The sequence below is a fragment of the Drosophila persimilis genome, unplaced genomic scaffold (assembly GCF_003286085.1).
Source record: "Drosophila persimilis strain 14011-0111.01,24,50 unplaced genomic scaffold, DperRS2 tig00000124-arrow-pilon, whole genome shotgun sequence".
NCBI lineage: Eukaryota > Metazoa > Arthropoda > Insecta > Diptera > Drosophilidae > Drosophila > Drosophila persimilis.
In genome coordinates, this window is record NW_020825294.1 from 9,838,253 (window position 1) to 9,850,548 (window position 12,296).

At 40.8% G+C, this 12,296-nt stretch overlaps 3 protein-coding genes across 3 annotated transcripts; 2 read left to right on the forward strand and 1 right to left on the reverse strand.

The window, feature by feature from the left end:
- Positions 1 to 1,016: 1,016 nt before the first annotated feature.
- On the forward strand, positions 1,017 to 2,737 carry LOC6596555 (6-pyruvoyl tetrahydrobiopterin synthase). The gene is made up of 4 exons (XM_002021700.2): positions 1,017 to 1,312; positions 1,427 to 1,506; positions 2,072 to 2,217; positions 2,276 to 2,737. Exons 1-4 carry the CDS (start codon positions 1,245 to 1,247, stop codon positions 2,486 to 2,488), a joined length of 507 nt encoding a protein of 168 aa, XP_002021736.1. The 5' UTR covers positions 1,017 to 1,244; the 3' UTR covers positions 2,489 to 2,737.
- LOC6596558 (alkaline ceramidase) lies at positions 2,732 to 11,968 on the reverse strand. The gene is made up of 5 exons (XM_002021703.2): positions 11,445 to 11,968; positions 7,648 to 7,904; positions 7,430 to 7,567; positions 3,714 to 4,006; positions 2,732 to 3,099 (listed from the first exon to the last, which is right to left on the reverse strand). Exons 1-5 carry the CDS (start codon positions 11,604 to 11,606, stop codon positions 3,011 to 3,013), a joined length of 939 nt encoding a protein of 312 aa, XP_002021739.2. The 5' UTR covers positions 11,607 to 11,968; the 3' UTR covers positions 2,732 to 3,010.
- LOC6596557 lies at positions 4,018 to 6,679 on the forward strand. The gene is made up of 2 exons (XM_002021702.2): positions 4,018 to 4,798; positions 4,864 to 6,679. Exons 1-2 carry the CDS (start codon positions 4,416 to 4,418, stop codon positions 6,479 to 6,481), a joined length of 2,001 nt encoding a protein of 666 aa, XP_002021738.2. The 5' UTR covers positions 4,018 to 4,415; the 3' UTR covers positions 6,482 to 6,679.
- Positions 11,969 to 12,296: the final 328 nt, after the last annotated feature.

Consider the following 12,296-nt stretch of genomic DNA (forward strand, 5'->3'; position numbering starts at 1 on the left):
CAGCGCTGTCCGCTCACGATAGAGATGGGCTGGAAATCCGGTTGATTTATTTATATATGTACTCATGTATTTTGCAACAGAGTACGTTGTTAATACGTTAGTACGTTATATATTGTATATGCATGGTTTGTAATATCATGCACCCTTAAAACAATCGTTTCCCGATAGTTGCCCATTTCATCGAGTATGTCCATTCGATAACAGCTGACGGAGTGCGTAGACAAAAGTAAATATTGTTTAAAATAATTTAATTTAGACATAACAAAATAAAAGGCTATACTTAAATGTACTTAATCTTTAAAAAAATTAAATTATCAATGGCCAATAATTAAGTGGGTAGTTCTGAAGGATTTATAAAGCCAGCATTATTCAACAGAATATCAAAATCGAGGAATAGGAACGATTACTCTCTTAGGTTTTTTTTTGTTTGACCTTAATCGCTAAAACCTTTTTTAGGGGAAATCCAATAATAGTAAGTATTTAAATTGAACCAGAAGTAGTAGAAAATAGTTTCATTAATTGGATAAAATTATGTGGGCAGAGCTGAAGGTTCTATCTAGCTAGTAATATTAAACGAAATATAAAAATCGAGGAATATGGTTTCCAATCCTTGACGGAGAACGATTAACCCATTTTGAGCCAACAGGGTGATTTCAACATTTCACCGAAAGTAATGAAAATTTAATAGCTTTAGTGCAGTTCAGGTTAATGATATCGTGGTTTTGTTTAAGTTCAGAGGAAAGAAAAAAAGATGGCATGGATCTACAAGAAGAATATACAATCAATAATATTTTCCGCTGTTTACCTCAAGTCGTTGAACTGTTTAAATAGAGGGTGTTAAGTGGGCTAAGTTCGATTTCTTATCGATATACGAGATATACGTAGACAAAAGTAAATATTGTTTAAAATAATTGAATAAGCTTGCATTGTGTACTGTTGCTTGTCTCAATGCTGTTTGAACGAAACTAAACTAATCGTGCTACACTTTGCATTAGTTCGGCGCAACAGCTGATAGTCGATAAATCACACTGCATACGACTGCAATTGTTGTTAATAATTTCCTTGCTTTCTCGCCCCCCCCAGCCGTATAAATACGTGTATTTAAGCAGCAGGTTTTGCATTAAGTGTAAAACAGTGCAGGCGCGTGCAACCACACAAACACCTCTCCAATCAGATCATCGCCAGAACCGCAACAGCAGCCAGACAGCTCCAGATATCAACGAACGCCAGCCAGCATCCCAGAAATGTCTCAACAACCTGTTGCTTTCCTGACCCGCCGCGAAACCTTTAGCGCCTGCCATCGCCTGCATAGGTGACGACCCCCCGATCCCCAGCCAATGAATCAAATCAATTCAGTTGATTCAATTATATTTTGCCGCAGCAATTTAGTTCAATTTATTGACTCGTTCGTTCAATTTCTTTGCAGCCCCCAGTTAACCGATGCCGAGAATCTGGAAGTGTTTGGCAAATGCAATAATTTCAATGGCCATGGCCACAACTACACAGGTGAGTGCCAGACATCCCAACACCCGACAGCACAAAAGCATTCATTTTAATGCATGATTAGTTTGCAAATCGACATCGGTATCGTTTAACAACTGGCTTTAATCAGATATAACCCAGTGACGGCTGGAAATATGAGACACAAAAAATACCTAACCATAGAAAACCTTGGCCAACAATCTCGCTTATCAAACCAGCATTCAAGTTCAACGCTCAGAGAGGCATACAAATGATATTATTAGACGGGGGAATAGATAATGATTGCGGTTGGGAGTGATCAGGGTTTATTGCTAGTTTGGGATATGGATTTTCGGACAATGTTCGTAGGGAAATACAGGAATACAGGCTGGATCGGGGCTTAGGCTAAGGATTCTCCATAAATATCTCCTTGTGTCATCCCGTTGTAACATCAGCAGGGAACAGGCCTTTATAAACATTTATTTAAAGACAACCATTCGTTTTTCAATCGATATGGGTATCTAAAACGAACATTATTGAAGAATTCGTGGTCCCATTGGTCCCAAAGGTACTCTCAATTAATCTGCTCCTTCTTTCCTGCCTCTTTCAGTGGAGATAACCGTTCGTGGACCCATTGATCAACGCACTGGAATGGTCCTAAACATAACCGAACTCAAGGATGCCATTGAGGCAGTCATAATGAAGAATCTAGATCACAAGAATCTCGATAAGGATGTGGAATACTTTGCCAAGACAGTACATTTTATCAGTATCAATAATATTAGCCCAAATAATAATGATCCTTCCTTTTTAGCCCAGTACAACAGAGAATCTAGCCGTTTACATTTGGAACAACATACGGCTGCAGCTAAAGAAGCCCGAACTCCTGTACGAGGTGAAGATCCATGAGACACCAAAGAATATAATTAGTTATCGCGGACCCTATGCTCTCAATGGCATTTATAATCCTATAAACAAGCGCATTGCCCATGATTCCTGTACCAATATATCGTCCGATTCGGATTAGAGAACGGAAGACAGACTGAGAGAGAGGTATGTGCCCATTGCCTCACGAATTTTATGTTGGACCCTAATTCTCAGTGAATACACGAAAACATTCATTTAAACTCAAACAAGAAAACAAAAAGAATTAAAAACATTTAGTTTTATACAAGTTATACGAATTACAAAGTATATAGCAATCGATTTTTTATATATATACTATATGAATTATGCAAGCATTATATCCAATAAATTATAAAGCAATTCATTGTGAGATATTCGTCAATCGTTTATTAACAATTACATTTATAGTATACATTCTATAATCTATGAATAATTATTATCATTTCGTCTTAAGTTTATTGCTCTATATGGCAGGCTATACTTTTTGGTTTTCTATGGATTATTATTGGCTCTTTGTTTGTGTTGAGCAGGCTAAAAGGCGGTAATTTTAGGCATTCCTTATTCTCCCTTCAACACTAATTTATATCACGTTGCGTACTCGTTTAGTATGTCTATTGATTAACTTTTGCGGAGACAGCTGCTCCTAGTCCCCTGAAATCTTGCTTAATCCGTGCTTGTAGTCGTGATCCTGCTGCAGGTATAGTCTGCAGTAGTTAAGCCAATCTTTTGTATCTGTGGGATTCAGGCAAATGGCATTTTGAAAACATATTGTGGTTTTTTGAGCAAACTTCTACTTCGGATTAGTCGTTAGTCGTGTGTTAGTAATGATTTGGCTAAGGATTAGTAAGGGGTTAGAAGGCTACAAATCAGGTACGGCAAATGGGAACAAATTAGGAACCCTCTTTCTTTCTCTGGAAGTCTTTGGGATGGACTTATAAACATATCACAGTCTGTTTTGGATGCAGGAAAAAAAACATACATTCTGCTAGACTCTGGGAACTCTCCTTGGGTTAAGCGGAATATCGTACTTACTCTTTGGGTTTTTTTTTTTTTGGGATATGTTTTTGCATTCTACACAAATTTATAGTTTTGTATATCCTAGTTTTTGGTTTTTGCACAACAAACCTTAAGGCTTTAACAGACTTTTGCTCCTCGCAATACAACCAACCGTCTCCTCAACCGTATACCGTATGCTACTATATCTAAAAAAAACTGTGCGCTACCAATACTTATTTCTATTGTTTTAACCACATTACGATCTTTAAAGCACATTTCCACTCTAGTTTTTTGGTCATTTGTTTGTTGTTGTTGCTGCTCTCCTCAGATGGTGCTGCGTAGAGTCTTACCTGGATTCCTAATTGATATGAATGGTATGCCGAACTCAAACTCGTTCTTTGGCCAGTACTTGAGCAAAGGCTGTCGCTGGGGCAGCTCCGATTCCACATAGAAGTAGGCGAATAGCACGAGGACCGTATAGGCGGCAATGAAGATGAATATGTGCCAGAATCCATGCAGATATGGAAAGTTAATGGACGACCAGGCCTCGCAGAACATACGATCGTTGATCCAGCAGAAGACAGCCACAGCCCACACGGTTGTGCAACGGATACCCAAGCGATAGACCCTCTGATCGCTGACTCTGTCGGGGGTTGAAAAGAGGCAGAACAACGGAATTAGACGTTAATTGATAAGTGGCTTTGATAACAGACTTCCACGTTAACTGACGTTTGATTCTTGGAAACTGTCTGTACGATTAAAGTTTCAGGGGTTCCTGAACTTTCGCAAGAAGGTAGGAGTATCAATAGCCGATGTTTGTACAATAAAGTGTGCTAAAAACGAAAGTAACTTTTCTAAGCAGAAGAAAATGTAACAATCTAATGGCGTCAGCAAATAACGTCATAATAACCATAACTAAAGCTATGGTTATGGATCGAGGCACACGTGCCATACACCTGTACTCTCAAATCATTACATCATTCACTTAGAGAGTTTTGAAGCGTTGAAAATCCCATTAAGGAGACCTTTTTGGAACAGAATTATGATTTAAAATGTTAGTTGTAGTCATGTCTCAGATAAATGCGGTGTTTCGAGCTCTGTTTCTTACAATATGCCTGTGTTTCTTGCTCAAAACGCATGTAGCCGTCCAGCAAAAATACTTTGTAAAGAGTTCTTTGTGCCAAATACCCTACATCGATCCATTTACTGCCGATATCATGAAGGACTTTGAGAAGCATACGTTGAAGGAGTGCCACAACGACAGCGATCTGGTGACAAGTCAATTTGACTTTAAGCTCAATCAATATCGCCTTCACATACACGAGAATATGGCCAAACGTATGCTGAAAGGATCAAAGGGTAATGCTACCTTGGAATGCAAGTATCAAAAGATCGGGAGAAATGAAATATATGAGATTCCCGACAATTCCTACAGGTAGGTGGATATTTGAAGCATAAAATGTATGCCAGAACCTTGGATTAGGTTGTATTTTCGTTTAGAGAGTTTAAGAGCGTTCCTCTACCAGACAACCTTTTGGTGCCAAAGCACACGGACTTTATGATCACCAAATGCTATGTGAAAGAGCAGAAAAAACCGCCGAAACTTCTCCAAACAGATGGCCTGACATTCATCGAAGATCATCTGAGAAAGGAGGAGGCAAAAGCGTATGCCAAACAGCAGCAGAAGAACCCCAAGCCGAGTGTCCTTCTCATGGGACTGGACTCCACTTCACGCATGAATCTAAGACGAGCCATGCCCCTGGTCTACAAATTTGTGAGTCAACCAGGATGGTTCGAGATGCAGGGCTACAGCAAGGTGGGGGACAACACCTTTCCCAATCTGTTGGCTGTTCTGGCGGGACACTCCCCAAAAACTCTGGCGAAAATGTGTAACGTGACGAAGAGTGGCTGCCTGGACACAGCGCCCTTCGTTTGGAAAAGATTCAAGAGCTCAAACTACACGACAGCCTTTGCCGAAGACTGCAGAGCGATTAATACATTCAACTACCTTTTGCCGGGATTTCTACAGCAGCCGGTGGACTACTATCTGCGTCCCTTCCTCGTGGCGATTGAGGAGAAGTTTCCCGTGACCAAGGAGTTTGGATTTTCCTTCTGTGTGGGCCGTCGTTTGAGCTTCGATTATGTGTGGAACTTTGGCAAGCAGTTCATCGATCGATTCTTAAAAAAAAACCCCTTCTTTGGTTTCCTGTGGAGCAACAGCTTCACCCACAACTTTTTTACAGCGGCCACCGCTTTGGACGCGCTCTTGCTGAAGCACCTTCATTCCTTTGAGGTGGCAGGACTCTTCAATCATTCAATTGTGATCCTAATGAGCGATCATGGGCAGCGCTATGATACCCTGAGGGGTGCGGCATCGGGATACTACGAGGAACGATTGCCCATGATGTTTATCTATGTTCCGCCCTGGTTCCGTAAGAAGTATCCCCATCTGGTGGCTAATCTAGTTAAGAATCGCAATCGGTTGTCCTCCAACTACGATTTACACATGACCTTGCATCATCTCCTACAACTGGAAAGCACCTCCATGGCAGATTTCGCCAAAAAACACAGATCTGTGGCGTGTCCAAGCTGTCAATCGCTGCTCTTCGAACTACCCCTCAACCGGTCATGCCAGCAGGCCGGCATTGAGGAGAAATGGTGCTGCTGCAATCCCGTTAAGACCCTCGCCAAGAAAACCGACTTTGTAAGGACCATTGGCTTGGCCGTGGTCCAAAAAATGAACGAGCACCTGAAGAAGCGGAAATTCACGCGCAAGTGCCACAACTTCACCCTCAAGAATATCCACAAAATGGATCGCAGGTTGCACTTACCCATGGGCACTAACACCACGGATAAGGACGAACGTGTGTACATCATGCAGTTCTGGACACGCCCAAATATGGCGCTCTTTGAGGCCACGGTTCAATGGAACCATCACCAACATAAACTCCATATGGATGTGGATGATCTGAGCAGATTGAATAGGTACAAAAACCAGTCCGAGTGCATTGATGACAAGAATGCAAAGAAATATTGCATCTGTAAGGATAGCATAAGCAATATAACGAGGATCCCCAAAATTATTAGCAAAGTAAAACGTTTTCCAGGGCTAAAATAAAGTTTAAAGTGGCAAAAAAGTCTTATTTCTATTGGGTTTAGTCAATGGTTGTAGATTTAAGAGTGGAACCTGAGTTTATATACGACTAAATACAGTCTGAAATCTGTAAAACTATCTGCAAAACACTTCCCCGGACATGCAGCAGAACTCCTCGGCCGGTTACTTTGTTTCTGCGTGGCATAACATATTATGATACAGTAAAACACATCTTAAAGTGCTGCTAAGATAAAAAATACCCCAAACATACATAGTTTAAACCATTTTCAGCAGCATTTTGAAGAGGAAAACGCCTTTAAAACTTTATACCAAACAGTAGTGTAGGAGTAGTAGGAGATAAACCCATCAAACCCTTCAACATTTTATGACAACTATAAAACCCACAGAGACTGTCGCTCAAACAGTAGTCAATCTTCCATTGTAAAACCGTTCGGTGCGGCCTTAAGTGGGCCGACTTCAGGCTTATCTATACGACACTCGAAAGTCGAGTGGTAAAACTCTAAAACCATTATAATGATTGATTAATAATTGAGAGTTTTCCGCAAAGAGAGCGCAGGGAAAGCAAACAGACGGCGAGGGAACTGATTGCCAAACAGAGTTCAGGAGAAACAGATTTCCATTCAGGAAACAGCGAAACACCTTTCCGCACACCGAGTAGGGAAGCACCATTTCCGTTTGATCTTTGACATCTACCACATGATGACACAAAAATATAGTAAAAATTTAACAAACATTGCGATAAGGTGGAACTAATTTCACAATCGATGTGGAGAGAAACAGGCGGTTCGACGCCTACGCGTACACCTGTTCCCAGTTTAGATATCGCACACAAGGCACAGACATTACCACACCGATAAGGCGGATGACTGATGATAGATAGATGATTTATGGGGGCTCTGATTCGGCGGGGTTCGTTTCGGGTCAGAGCAAACGTTGGCTGAAGGTGGTTACCTCTGAAGCTCCCTGTAGAGCATTAGCATGGTCGGCACACCCATGAACATCAGTACAAAGGCATTAACGACAGGCTTCCACCAAGATAGTGCCGTGGCAGCAATCGCCGAAAGCAGCATGAGCCAACTAAAGGTTTTCCTAAAAGATAAAATAAAATAAGGTGGTTAGGTTTTTGTAGATAGTAAAAGTCTTTGTTTTTTTTTGGCACAGGCACTCACCGATCGTTCTTCACAAACTTGGGATAGTAGCGCTTCGGATAGAACAGCGAGAAGGCCGCCATAAAGACCCAGAGTATGGCCAGTTCGTCAAGCAGTTGGCCAATCAGACTTAAGGTGGCATGAAAGTACATTGAACTGAGTCCAACGACGATTAATAGAAGCCATATCACATGGATGCCAGGGGTCACAAATCGTCCGTACTCCTTGAACAGCATCATCAGCACAGGGGGGAGAAGAATGAATAGGAAATTGCTAAACTGTGGATTGAAAGTAAATGGACATTAGAGGTCGATATAGTAAGGACTTTACAGTGTGACAAACAATGAGTTCCCATTCATGATCAAAGTTCTTTCATACTCATATTTTCAACCAAAGAGTTCTTTACACCAAACAGTAACCCATCCTTTGTCTCCAATGTCTTTATTTTGTACGTGTCATTCCAGCTTGTCACGTAAATTGCAGAGCAAATTGAATTAAATGCAATTAATAATTATTTTGTGTGGGCAACAAAGCGAGAAATGAATCAATTATCACATCTACTATATGGTGGGGAAAGCATTTACATATTCATGTTCTATGGAAATAATTGATAACGAAATGGGGCTAGAAAAGGGGAGAGTCACTCCAGATTGTATCTTCCATATATACATTTTATTACAGCTCTTGACTTTTGTGATTTCATCAAAAGTAAAGCCGCTTTCTTTTGTTGTGGAGTGGAGTGCAGTCAGGGCAGGGGGTCATTCACTTTTCTGTAGCAACTCCATTAAAACAAAGGCCAAAATGCGTTTTAAACAACAGTCCCACACAGTCCCTGCCCCTGACGCTTACTCACGACAACGAAAATCAATTAAAAGTCTGACCAACCGACCGATTATCGTTAGCAAACGGAAGGCCCAACCACCAGGCGTATCATCAGTAATTCCCTTTGCTGTTCTATAATACACCATTATCCAAAAGTCTTCTATTTGCCCCCATTTGTCAGAATACACAAAGAATTGATGATAGTGCGTGAACATAATATTACGAGTCCATTAAGTGGCGGTATAATCGTAGAGAGTGCTCTAGATTGATAACCTTTTTGGGGGTCAAAGTTTTTAAAAACATTGCGGGAATTGTATAATTATTTCTAAGCAATAAAATATATGCAATTGTTTGTGAAATAAGTGTGAAAAGTGTAGGGTTTGAGGGGATAACATTAAACTTTTACATAGAGGTGCGATATTAGGTGCAAATGTACCTAAAGGGGTTCGCTTTGTAATTTTTATACCCGATACTCAAAATGAGTATTGGGGTATATTAGATTTGTGGTGAAAATGGATGTGTGTAACGTCCAGAAGGAATCGTTTCCGACCCCATAAAGTATATATATTCTTGATCAGCATCAATAGCCGAGTCGATTGAGCCATGTCTGTCTGTCCGTCCGTCCGTCTGTCCGTCTGTCCATCTGTCCGTCCGTCCGTCTGTCCGTCTGTCCGTCCCCTTCAGCGCCTAATGCTCAAAGACTATAAGAGCTAGAGCAACGATGTTTTGGATCCAGACTTCTGTGATATGTCACTGCTCCAAAAATATTTCAAAACTCTGTGGCATCCACAATTTCGACGATACGAGAAAACTAAAAACGTAGAATCGTAGAAGATGACTATATCTTCTAGAGTGCAAAATCTGAACCAGATCGTATAATTATTACAGCCAGAATCACGAAAACAATTTCACTCTTTCTCGCTCTGTCTCACTCTAACACACAGGTTTCATAGTCGGTTTTGCCAATTGCAAAATATGAGTTCAAGGATCTCAGAACCCATAAGAGCTAGAGCAACCAAATTTGGTATCCACACTCCTGTGATATCGGACCTTGACCGTTTTGTGTCCAAATTTCGCCACACCCCCTTCCTCCCCCGCAAAGGACGAAAATCTGAGGCAACCACAAATCTCAGAGACAATTAAGGCTAGAGTAACCAAATTTGGTACACACACTCCTTTAAGATGTCACTATAAAACGTATATCTCAGAATTTCGCCCCACCCCCATCCGCCCCCACAAAGGACGAAAATCTGTTGCATCCACAATATTGCAGATTCGAGAAAATTAAAAACGCAGAATCATAGATAATGATCATATCTATCAGATTGCTGAATCTGAATCAGATCAGATCATTTTTATAGCCAAAAGGAACAAATCAATTTGCAGTGGCTACGCAGCGCCCAACGTCACGCTCAGACTGATTTTCTGTCTCTCTCGCACGCATTCTTTGTCGTGTCGTTTAATATTAGCGGCGTATGCCGGAGGAGAGCCATACTGACTTAGTATCGGGTATAACTGTAGAGTTGCGGTGTCCGCAGCAACTCACAACGTTCCCCCTCGTTTGTGGTTCGTTTTTCTTTAACCAATGATAAACCTCCGTTAAATATCTCTTTGGGTAAACGTCTTCTATGTATATCCTGACACCAAGTTCCTAAAAAATTAGGCAATTATGTACTGGTCAAAACTATACGTCATATTAAAGATATTCCATCTATTCCTCCTACTTCCCCTAGGAATAACCAACATACACATAGACAAAGATCTTTGTCTAACACTTCGAGTGGACTTCATGGCGTCATAGGTTTCTTCTTTGTTTATTGAAGCCCCAGCTCTGTGGGCGGTAAAGGGTTGTTCCGATTATTATTTGATAAGAAGGAATAAAAGTGAGTGAGACGCAGTACCGGGTACCATCCCCATCATATAACGGGGGAAACTTCAGCACTGCGTAGTTTAAAGGAAAATCCATAAATATTTAGACTGTAACCCGTACCCTCCTGGTACCCGTACATACCCTTCCCTTGAGGCGATAAGAAACTAGAGGCTCCTACAAAATGTCGCACTGCGAAAACCCACTTGTGCATAAGGAAAAACTTGCCCCCCTATAGAAAACCCCTGCAAAAGCGTGTCAAACAGCCTTGTTCTCATTTCCACTTCCGCTTACATTTGTTTAAAAGGGAATGAATTATTATACAAGAAAAGGCTGTTATTTGTGTGATAGCATTTTTGGTTGGACTTTACACTGAACGCTTTATAATCCTCAAAGATTAAGACATCAGTCGCCTTTTCTTAATTCCACTTTCAACCGAATTCTGCGAAAAAGAAACTGGGAACAAGAAAAATCACCATTTGCATGCACCTCTTCAGCACCTGCCGCCATCCTCTTTCTTCTCCCAAGGCGAAGCGTGGCTAACAGCATCATTACATTCGCATTACATATGGTCTCGCTCTGGCCTGTGGAAAAAGGTCAAGGCCTGGCACAGCGCGTGTTTGAGCTCACACACACAGAGTGAGTGTGTGTGTTTGTGTTTTGAGTTCTAGTGTGAGGCAAAATTGCAGCTGCCTTTGTTACAGTAGAGCCGAAGACAGAGACGAAGGGCTAGACACAGGTGTCGAAGTGTTTTATACCCTTTGAGATTGTTTACATCGATGGAAGTTCTCAGATTTGGATCAAACTTCGGTGGGCCATAAACAATCAAATGCAGATTCTTGAGTTTTATTATATTATCTTTACAAACAAAATAGTTAACACAAAGAGCTGTTCTTGAAAAGATTTTTATTAAAGAATATAGACGATAGACATTCGGATCAACAAAAATATATTTGCATTATTTTGTCTTCTCTATTGGCAAACATCTTCTCAAAATCATGCTACCTTCTCTGCAAGACTTCAACACAATAACTAGGGCAAAATCACTCACACACACACTCATATGACGGTATATTTATTTACACAACATTTATCTATTATATATTTAAAATAAATTGCTTATACGCACCGTATTCACAAACTCGGCTATATTCGATGATATTAAATAATTGCCCTCACACCAATCAACGGGCGAACTTCCGGGTCTGAGATGCTCCCAGGCTATGGCATAGATGTCCAATAAACCGCCCCCTCCCACACTGCCCAGCCCTCCGCCACCAGCACCACCCATACTGCTGCTGCTTCAGGTCTTTGTTCGAAATTGAAAGAGTTCAGTTCTTAAATTATTTTAGTTGCCGCGTTGCAAACTCGATTTGATGTGTTATTTTCGCTGTTTTATGCGAGATGAAGGCACTTTTTAAGTTCTTTGTTGTTGTTGTCGCTGCAATTGGCATAATTCGCGCAGCACTGCAGTCATTTGCGTTTCTTTTTTAATAATTTCGTGACCTGCATTTATTTTGCCGCGCCTCTATTTCGATAATTATATAAGAAACGGTAAATTCTGCTCTAGGGGTTGACCTTCTATCCTATAAATTACTCAAGCGTACAAAATTTATGCTAATGCGGAGTAACGAAAAAAAAATTTGAACTTGAAAATATATAGCGCGCCAGAACTGACACGACCGAGGGCGAGGAGAACAATAACAAATGAAATTGTTTAACCGTCGTCGGAACAGCTGTTTGATTTATATATCGTTTTCGTATCATCGCTTGGAGTGTATCGATCTATCGTGCACATCTCTTGTAGTCTCATTCAACTACACTTCAGGCTCAGACCGTGAGACCAGATTTAAATATGTAATGTAGAGCAAGCGAGAGAAATGTATGCTTTTGATTATCATTTTTAATGGATAGGACACTACAGCAGCAAAGAAACGATCGCTATGAAATAGAGCACAACTTCCTCTGCGATCAGTGATGG

What these genes read in the sequence shown, in the direction of transcription:
- LOC6596555 (XM_002021700.2), top strand. Translation starts at nt 1,245, where the DNA reads ATGTCTCAACAACCTGTTGCTTTCCTGACCCGCCGCGAAACCTTTAGC. An exon ending in GCCTGCCATCGCCTGCATAG is followed by an intron (nt 1,313 to 1,426) that starts GTGACGACCCCC and finishes ATTTCTTTGCAG; the next exon opens with CCCCCAGTTAACCGATGCCG. An exon ending in TGGAATACTTTGCCAAGACA is followed by an intron (nt 2,218 to 2,275) that starts GTACATTTTATC and finishes CTTCCTTTTTAG; the next exon opens with CCCAGTACAACAGAGAATCT.
- LOC6596557 (XM_002021702.2), top strand. Translation starts at nt 4,416, where the DNA reads ATGTTAGTTGTAGTCATGTCTCAGATAAATGCGGTGTTTCGAGCTCTG. An exon ending in ATTCCCGACAATTCCTACAG is followed by an intron (nt 4,799 to 4,863) that starts GTAGGTGGATAT and finishes ATTTTCGTTTAG; the next exon opens with AGAGTTTAAGAGCGTTCCTC.
- LOC6596558 (XM_002021703.2), bottom strand. Translation starts at nt 11,606, where the DNA reads ATGGGTGGTGCTGGTGGCGGAGGGCTGGGCAGTGTGGGAGGGGGCGGT. An exon ending in TAGCCGAGTTTGTGAATACG is followed by an intron (nt 7,905 to 11,444) that starts GTGCGTATAAGC and finishes TTCAATCCACAG; the next exon opens with TTTAGCAATTTCCTATTCAT. An exon ending in AAGTTTGTGAAGAACGATCG is followed by an intron (nt 7,568 to 7,647) that starts GTGAGTGCCTGT and finishes TTTATCTTTTAG; the next exon opens with GAAAACCTTTAGTTGGCTCA.